Source organism: Lolium rigidum, chromosome 3, assembly GCF_022539505.1.
Source record: "Lolium rigidum isolate FL_2022 chromosome 3, APGP_CSIRO_Lrig_0.1, whole genome shotgun sequence".
Taxonomy (NCBI): domain Eukaryota; kingdom Viridiplantae; phylum Streptophyta; class Magnoliopsida; order Poales; family Poaceae; genus Lolium; species Lolium rigidum.
The window spans coordinates 307,900,841-307,910,816 of NC_061510.1; the positions used below are offsets into that span (position 1 = coordinate 307,900,841).

General features: G+C 44.0%; 1 protein-coding gene across 1 annotated transcript; it reads right to left on the bottom strand.

The window, feature by feature from the left end:
• Positions 1-6,700: 6,700 nt before the first annotated feature.
• Positions 6,701-8,520, bottom strand: LOC124696819 (outer envelope pore protein 21, chloroplastic-like). The gene is made up of 5 exons (XM_047229479.1): positions 8,271-8,520; positions 8,113-8,204; positions 7,864-8,016; positions 7,657-7,755; positions 6,701-7,108 (listed from the first exon to the last, which is right to left on the bottom strand). Exons 1-5 carry the CDS (start codon positions 8,518-8,520, stop codon positions 7,025-7,027), a joined length of 678 nt encoding a protein of 225 aa, XP_047085435.1. The 3' UTR covers positions 6,701-7,024.
• Between the last annotated feature and the right edge of the window lie 1,456 nt (positions 8,521-9,976).

Genomic DNA, 9,976 nt, shown 5'->3' on the forward strand with positions numbered 1-9,976 from the left:
GTCCTCCCTGTTTTGCCTCGAGAATTCTGTTTTGTCATCCCTATAAACCCCCGCCCCCTCCACCACCGGCCACCTCCACACGGAGCCCAACTCCCTCTTCCGCCTAGTATCTCGCTCGCTCATTCATTCTTGGAGAGAGGCGTGGAAGCTAGGTGGTAGAAAATAGAGATCAATGGCAGTCTTGGTGTAAGCCAAGAGTGGAAGCTAGGGGTTGACCACTTGACCTCACCTCTATTGATGTCGACTATTACTCTAGCCACCAGCAAATACTACTTGGTATACATAGGTAGGTTAGCCACCCTCACTCTTCAAGTCACTCCCTTATCCTCCAACCCATCTGACATGTTGTGCATACTCCATTCTCTTATCCAAGTTACTTTTCTCATTAGGATACATCGTTCAAATAACTAGTAGGTTTAGCGCAAGAGAGTGGATTTTATGGACTCCCATGAAAGTAAACCCTTTACATGTGCAGTCCCATTTTACATCGAGGTCCATACTCGCTCACTATCTTCACTTTGTAGAAAGTTCCCTTTTCTTTTATCCCAAACAACACAACATAATGTTTAAACTTTGTGATTCAGCACAATACATTAGTAAAACAACATTTACGGAATTTTAAGGATTTTGGTCCATCATAAAAACTAAAAATTACAAAGCTTAATGAAACTAGGGTTAGTCCCCTATCACCGTGGAGGCTTTGTATCCAAGCCTCTCCAATGGATATGTTTGTTGCCCCAAGTATTCGAACTCCAGGCATACATCATTATCTTCATGCCTTTAGGTTATTTCTATCTTGTGCATTTTATCTTGTTTAATGGCAATTTTCTATTTTATTCTTGCTTATTGGAAATGATTGTTGTATAAAGGTTGTTTCAGATGAAATTGTACTTACTGGACCTCTTATGTCCACATGTTCACCAAACCAATGAAATTTTTAAAAAAGTTAATCACAAATTTTTCCACATGTAGCTAACAACACTTTGAGCTTGAGAAAATATATCGCGAGGAAAAAGGAATGTTCCATATGATACATTGTCAAGGTTCGTTGGAATGACTTTGCACTCGGGAGCTAGCATTTTCTGCTAGGACCTACTAGCTACCAGCTATCGACTTAAGTCTGAGACCTGTGGCGAATAGTGTACTAAAAGCCACATGTAGGAACTCGAAGGTAAGTTAAATTGTATTTGTGTGATTGTGAACCTATAAGAAGTTAAGAACACACACTTAAGAGTTAAGAGGTAGGAAACATTCAAATATTTATTTCCCTTAATATTTGTACATATTTTGGAAGAAATTTACCTAATCTTGCAAATTTAGAGAAGAAGTGCCCCCACTCAAATGACATGCCACCAGTCAGCATCTTTTCTGGGTCCGCCACTGTAGGAAACTTATACCTGAGTTGGACCAGAGTTGATTGCACCTACTCAGATAGGATCGAAGGGTAACTAGGTTTGTAATCCGATCGAGCCGCGGTTGTTGGGAACCCAAAAGGCTTAAGGCCTATATTTTTTTTTAGAAAGTCAAATTATGTTAAGTTTGACTAAGTTTTTATCAAAAATCATTAACATGAAAAGTACAAAATAAATATCATTAGATAGATAATGAAATATATTTTTATATGGTACCTACAAAATATCATACTTATTCGTAAATTCTTCTAAAAATTTGGTCAAACTTTGCTTTGTTTAACTTTCTAAAAATGATATAGGACTTAAACCTTGGGATAGAGGTAGTATATTTTGTTCGGCTCAAGAACTAATGTCGTGAGTGGATGTATCTATATTTGGAGTTTCTACGGTAAAATAGGCTTGCGTTATTCCAAGTGCTTTGGAGACTAGCTACAGCCAGCACCACCTCTAAACTCTAGTTGTGCGATCGGATCTAAAAATCTGCTGCTCAAGTTCCTCCCGTACGTATGGATACCTTTTGCATCCACGACGCTAGGTGAAATCGTTCATGGAAACCGCAACCAACTGTTGGAGGAATTAAATGAGGAGGAGTGGTATCATTACACTGCCCCGACACGCTAGATCGACTTTCCAGCCCTACGCCCAAAGTGGTAAATCCGTGATCTACAACAAAACATTAGGCAATCTATCTAGGAGAGAAAGAGTGTATCTGACTTTTTAGAGGGATAAGGCATTTCTGAACTCGGATATAGGTGCTCCTAGTTGAATAAAAAAATCAGAAAATAACAAAATGATTTAAAAAAATCTGAATTTTTTGGATAATGAACATGAACAAGTGTTCTAACTGCACACCAAAAAATATTCGGAAAAAGACATTTGTAGTAGTCCGTGCAAAAAAAGATAAATCGAAATGATGTAAGAAACAAATCTAGATGTTCCAAACAACATCGTATTTTATCTTTTTTCCACAGACCACTACATATGTTTTTTTCTTGGAGATTTTTGGTGTGCAGTTAGGGCACTTGTTTATGTTCATTGTCCAAAAATTTCAGATTTTGTAATTTTTTGTTATTTTGTTTGAATTTTTATTCAATCAGGAGCATCTACACCCAAGTTCAAAACTGATTTTACATTTTTAGAGGCTCTATATATTCTTAATCCAATTAAGATCCTCCTTGAACAAGGTGAGATTTGGCTGGGCATTCTAAAAGATGAAGGCATTTGTAGAAAAAAAAACCATGTAGCCAATTCTCTCAAAATAAGGAGTTACACTACATAGATAAAGGTTTGATCAGGTTTCTTTTATGGATCTAGGCTTTCAGGAGTAGGTAGGACAATCACATGTACTTGCGAACCAATTTAGGAAATGCTCGTCAGCATAATCTATTTCTCTTTGAACCCTCTAAACAAACTAAGATTTCTATGTTTATTAACGAGAACCTATTTTTTTTACATAGTGACCCCAATTTGTAATAAAGTAAGCGCATCAAATACTGCAACATGATATGCAGGCTCCAACATTTTTAAACGCCGAGGCACATCTGTAATAGCCGCGGTCACGCCTAGCACCGGCAGAAAAAAAAAGCCGACATGGACACTGCAGATCCGACTCTTTTTTTTTCGCATGGCACTTCGGGTTCGCCACCCGCTCTCCTATCGCAGCGCCACGCCAAAACACCTTGTAACATTAATAGACGGCGCAGATTTTGTGACATGTACATGTAAGGTGCGATGCATTATTTTTCCCGTGTTTTAGGTCCTTTCGGCGGTAGAAAAGGTAAATCATAATTAACGCTAATAAAATTAGTTTCTCCATTCCATTTAGCTTGTAATGTCAATGTTATTAAGATAATACATTTCTTTACAAATAAACTCATTACATTACACTACAACCACTTCTTATAAATTAAGGGGTGTTGATTTCAATTTTAAGAGAGGAAACATATTGAGCTCCTTTCTATTAAGCATAGATCTAAGAAATCTAATTAATTTTTTTTTAAAAAAACTCCTAAGTAGGAGAAGACTCATTATGATTTGAAACACATTGAGCCATTTTCTATTATGTATTAACTTGACCATCTAGACATGGGTGGAAGATCTTGGAGACCGTGGGTCCACGTGCAGATCTTGGAGACCATCCTCTATGAATGACCACCTCTATCTCCATACCATGCCGACCTCAGCGCATATTTGAGGTCCATTATCTATGTGCCATAGACCGACGACCTCGCCAGGATCTAAAAAATAGAGAAGAGCAAAAGAGTGAATAATTGATTAAAAAATCAAGATGAAACGGAATTTGTAGAATGGGGGAAGATAAAACCTACCGACTACGCACGTCGGTGGATAAGTGTGGGGACTACAACATTTTGGGTATAATTAAGCACTCAAGCAAGGGGATTACTGTGTTTGCAGTTAGATCTAAGGGTGGAGTGGGAGTGACTAGTGGGAAATTATAGTGCGGCAGCGTCAGGAGTCGGGAGTGGGAAGTGGTGCTAGGCCATAACAATTCCATGTTCTATATAGATGATCAAAGTGGGGTTAGGGTTTCATTTATGGGCCAGCTATATGGACCGCATTTGCTCAAAGGGACAATAGTTGGCCCAAACCATGCACTAACTTATATTTCAGGAATCACCAAAAAACAACAAAGAGATAATCATATGGTTAACACGAGATCGAAGCCTCTGAGAGAATAACACGGTTCGGTAGATAAATTAGTTCAAAAAAAGGGAAACACGGAATATATAATTAACTTTTACAATCCCTTGATCTTCATCATTAGATGGATTAAGGGCATCGAGTTGTTCCCAAATTGGTTGCAGCGCCTCGGCCATAGCCTCACATGTCGACTTAGTCGCGTTGATCTAGTCTCGCATTTCCTGCCTTGCTTCCTCAAGGGCCTTCTGAAACTCTTCCTCGGACACCTCTCGATTTCTTTCTTCTCGGCCAACCTCCACAATGACATCAACGTACGAGAAACCGACGGTGAGCTCGGTTTATCGACCCACCTTAGCAAGGTGCACATGGGAATTTGTAGTGGCTCCCCATAAACTTGCGACTGTCGTCTATGCCCTCGTATGCAACGAGTCGACATGGGGCTAGGCCACAACCACGCTTCTTCTGCCACTTCTCATTGATGCCATTCCAATTGTCGGTCTTGCTCCACCTATGTACCTTGCCCTCCTAAGAAGAAAACCCCAAATACTTTTTGGTCAAACAAAAGACCCCAACTGGATCGAGATTGGAGAAAACATATTTGGGAAAAAATATTGATTGAAAAAAAAGCACATGATGCCACCACCGCGCTCCCTTTAAGTCATGGCTCGATCGCTGACTCTGCCGGTGGCTGGCAATTGGTCTAGCATACGAGATCGAGCATGTCAGAGAGGATGGTGGCGGGCGAGACCGAGCTTGTTGGAGAAGATGAGTAGTCGTGGCATCTGCACAAATGCTCAGTAAAAGAGGGCGCCGTTGTGGGACACGTCAATCAGAAAGCCATGTCTGAAAGGAAGCTAGTTGACTTTTCTTTATTGTGGGACCAACTTTTAACGACGCTTACAATGCACGACTCAAATATATATGCCTCCATTCCCCGAGCCCGGCACTAATAAGCGCCGCTCTTGCGCGATATCAACCACGGCACCACTAAGTGGCAGTATAAACTCAGCCACGACAAATAATCATGTCCCTTCTTATCTAGTCATTGGGCAAGCACTATATACTCCACAAAAAACTTTTCCATGGCAACTACGGCTTTGTGCAGTCCAAAATATCCACGGGTAAGGGTGGCTTTTTTTTGCAGTGAAACCTTTGTGATAGTAGTAGCTTCATCATTGTTAGTAAAAAATCATCATTATTATTATATATGCCTCTGAAACTTCGTTATTTCTACTGTAGTAAAAAGTTATTATTATGTACAAGAATAATTGTACAAATTGGAAATAAAATCCTATAGCTTATAGCATCTCTAGTATATCAACCCCCCATGCCGGAAAACGTGGGTAGATAGCCTGAAAGCGATTTCGTTGTACGAGTTTTTGGCTAAGCCCTCGCGCTACCACGAAACAGGTTACTAGGTTTGGTCCATATTTATGATTTTAGAAAATAAAATATCAATAGAATAGCAATATAAATAAAAAATATTAATGTTTCAACATCACACAATACAACAATAATCCAAATTACAATAATTATTCAAATCAAATACTCCTCCGTCCAAATTAATTTGGGAAGGATGAAGTAATTAAATAAATAACGAATGGTCGGGAATTCAAAGATTGGTTCAAATCACACATGAATAAGTAAGAATAAAATGGGAGACTATGTCCCATATAACTGTCATTGGGGCTCAAAGAGACCATCACAAAGTTGAATACGTGTAGCCATGTTTTCAGTCTGCCGTTAGGTATCGAGGAAAGCTTCAATCTGGTCCGGGTTCCTTTGAGGTTTGAATGGCTACCAATATTGTCAAAGAAAATTCCAAGTCCATTTCCCTCTCATCCTTGGATGATCATGTTAGTGGAACTGGAATGGTTTTGTTTTTCTTCAGATTCGTTGCTACTGCAGTTACCTCAGTTGATGAGACGGGAAACAGTTTTCGAATCTAGTCTTTCGTTAGCAAGCAGATTTAGTGTCAAATGAACAGTTTTACCAGGTAGGTAGAGCTTCCATGCTTTGGTTCTTCTTGTTTGAAGGGAATGATAGCGCAGTTTCAATGGCGCCCAAGGCCACCTTCACTACTTAGGCTGGTGCCAACGCGGGCGCTAGGAGGGGCGCTACCGCCCGCGACGGGGCGAGAGGGAGGCGAGACGGTAGCGTCGGGCGGTGGCGCGGGCGCCCGGCGTTAGGGCGCGGTACCGCCCGCCTATAGCCCGCGTTGGAGGCGAGAGCGGGGCGAGAGGGAGGCGATAGCGGTGCTAGTGGGAGCGGTAGGGAGGTGGTAGGGAGGAGAGAGAAGCGAGAGTTGGCACTATAGCCCGTGCTGGCATCGTGGGGTGAGAGTGAGGTGAGAGTGGGGTGAGAGTGAGGGAAAAGCTGACGTGGCGAGGCTATAGTGGGGTGATGCATTGGCACCAGCCTTACTCCTGAGATGGAGGAAATCTCAACCTCAGAAGAACAAGGATGAATTCAAAGAGGCTGAAATGGAAGTTACTGAGGAATTTGTTTGCCTTCAACCTGGAGTTTGAGTAAAATAGTAAAGTTTATAATTTTGGTTTTCTTACATGTCCCTTCCTCTTGTATACTGTCATTCACATCCGTAGACATGTATGCCTTCATGAAACTAGTTATAGGAACCTGAGTCTTGGTATCTGCATCCGCAAGGATGCATTGCGGCAACCAATCATCTCGTAACTGCTACACATAAAGACACCCAAGTTGACAAGTGAATCCTTCTGAACTTCCAGACTATGTCCATCAATAGAAATGGCAAGTTTCTACATCTGCATTCTCTGTGAACTGTTGCTTGCCGATGAATGAATGATATTACCATCTATCAAGAGCAATACATCGAAACAGAATGGTGGCATGGCAACTACAGAAAAAGGAGAAAAGACGCCTATGGCACCAATGATCGCCAGACAAAGTACCCTCCACGAATAGCTTTCCAATCACATATCGAATCTGACATCCCATTTTCCATCCATATAGCCATTAAGAGTCCAGTTGTTTTCCCTCACCTGGAAATAAGGCATCTGCAATCACACGTTTTCAAACGAAAATTAGAACCAGGCAAGCGCGCTGATGTGTTTGTTCAGTAAGGAAGAAATGCTCGTCAGAGTCTCTACTGATGGTCAAAAGGGAAGGGATGGAACCTCGTATTTCGACAATAGCCTGATTCCGAAGAATAAGAACTAACAAGACATGTGGAGGTGCAAATAAGAACTAACGAGACACTAACAGATATCGACTGGAAATTAATTTAGTCGACCAAATAAGATGCATATCGGACACTAACAGATAGTCAGATACTGCTCTGAGAAAGAGGAACTAGCCATGCCCTTTCCTATAAATGGTTTATTGATGGTCTGCTGCTACCTCACAGAGAATTCGGTCACAGACCAAGCCAGTGATCTTAATATGAGTTCGGAATCACTTTTAGCAGTTTGGAAGCAGCTGTTACCAATTGTGCTCGTGCATAAATAATATGAGTTCTATAAGACAAGCAGCCAGGCAATGTTGATGAGGGCAGGGCAGGCAGGCATTGCGCAAATCGTGGGGTAAGCTAATGAAGCTGATGTACCTTGCGGTAGAGCTCGTAGCCAGCTTTGAGCCTGACATCCTGGCCCTTTCTGAAGTCGAGTATTGTCCAAGCCAGTTCGACGGCACCACTCCCCGACCTCTGTAAGAAGAAACGGCGATATTCAGGTACAACAAGATGGCAATACGAGCAACCAAATGCAGGTAGTTAGTTGGGGTGAAGTGAGTGAGAGTATGTGCAGTGCCGTACCGGCTTGAAGTCCTTGTCGGCGAGGAGGCGCCCCTTGATGTTGAGTCCGAGGAGGCCGTCGGGGGTGAAGGCGACGGCCTTCTTCCCGCGGAGGCTGTACCTGAAGATATTGCCGTTTTCCAGCCGGACTCCTGCCCCGACGTTGGCCGAGAGCTGACCGACGAAAGAAGGAATCATTGCTTCGCTCTCGGTCTCTTGCTGGTTTGACAATGCAGGTGGGGCTGGGAGGGGAGAAATGCAGGTGGGTACCTCGGGGAAGAAGTGCCTCGCGAGGAGGGCGAGGTGGCTGGGATTCCCGGTGCTCGTGTCGATCTCCGCGTGAGCCTGCGCGACATTGGTTGAGGTGTGTGGTCAGGCAGAGATAGAGGATGAGAAGATTAGGAAGATGGAAGGGGCGTGCCGCGTGCGTTCCTGGAGCAGGGAGTTGGAAGCGAGGGGGAGCTTCTGCTTGGCGTGGATACGGAGGCCCTGCTGGACGGCGGTGGAGTCGGCTCCGCGCGGCCTCTGGCTTGCCGTGGAGTTGGCGCCGCGGCGCCGCTGGCCGGCGGTGGAGTTGGCGCCGCGCGGGCGCTGGTCGGCGGTGGAATCGGTGCCGCGCGGCTGCTGGCCGTTGGTGGAATCGGCGCCGCGCAGACGCAGGGAAGTCTCCATCACCATCCAGTTCCACCACTAGCAAGCCGATGGAGTAGAGTGGAGTGGAGATAGATAGAGTTGGTTTCGTCGTCTCTGGCTCTGGCTCTGGGTCTGTACTGCGACTCAGCGAGTGGTTTGGGAGCGGAGAAGACGATGACTTTGTGGTGTTGGGCCGGGCCTTCTTACCAGCCCGCCAGCATTGCTTACCTTCTTCCAGATAATTTTTTTTTTTTGAGAAACACAGTACAAACGCAGGCGCTCACATACACGCGCATACACTCACCCCTATGAACGCACACACGCACACCCTACCCCTATGAGCACCTCCGGAAGACCGAGCCGGCGGATTGGATCTTGAAATTGACGAAGTCACCACAGGCGCCTCGCTGTCGACAGGAACGTCGCCTCCCACTGAAAGAATATTCTGCCTTTATGAGACACACAGATGTCAAACCTGGGGTTTGAACTCTGGTGGGCTGGGGGTACAACCACCCTCCTAACCACCCAACCTCAGGTTGGTTCTCCTTCCAGATAAATTTTAGCTATTAATACATTTGTATCTAGAAAAATTGAGACACTTATTTCAAAATAAAGGTAGTATCTACTCCGTATGTGTTTCATTGAGAAGTCCTCGTGTGTTCTCAACACAAAAAGGGTAATCCAAATTTAACCCTTATAACATTGGTTATACGCATTGGGTATACGCATTGGTTATAACATTGGTTATACGTATTACATGAATGTATTTATATGCATTTTAGTCAGAGATACATTCGTATCTAGGGTTAGAGAGCGAAGAAGGAGAGCGGCCAGGGAAGAAGATTGTGATCTACCCACCTTGCTGCTAACGAGGACACCACAGGTGGACGCGATGTCACCGGCGAGGCGAGTGAAGGACCTCACCAGAGCTAGTGTGAGGCATAGAACTTAGGGGAGGGTGAAAGTATAGAGATGGTAAACCTAGAGGGGGGGTGAATAGGTTTCTACAGATTTTAATTCTTTCTTTGCAATATTAGGCTTTGCGGAATATAAAGGTGAGCCTAATGCAAACTAGGTGAAGCAACCTATATGAGGATACAACTAACTCGAGCACGAAGGCTCTCACGAGCGGTTAAATCACAAGTAAGGAGTTCGGTTAGGAGATAACCGATAGCACGCGGAGACGAGGATGTATTCCCGTGTTCCCTTGCTTTGCAACAAGGTACGTCACGTTTGGAGGGGTGGAGGTCCCACGAAGGCTTCCCCACGCCACGAAGGCTCACCCTACTCTCCGGAGCCTATCCCACGAAGGAATAGCTCACTCACTTGTGGTAGACTTTGAGGTAGCCTCCAAACCTTCACAATCTTGCCCGGAGCAAATCCACAGCCCGGATGCTTCCGGACTCCTCTTGCCCACCTAGGGTTTCCAAGGAACCCTAGGAAGCAAGCTTCTCGATGAATACAAGGGGAATGAGATTTGGCTTGGTAGAACGGTAGATCG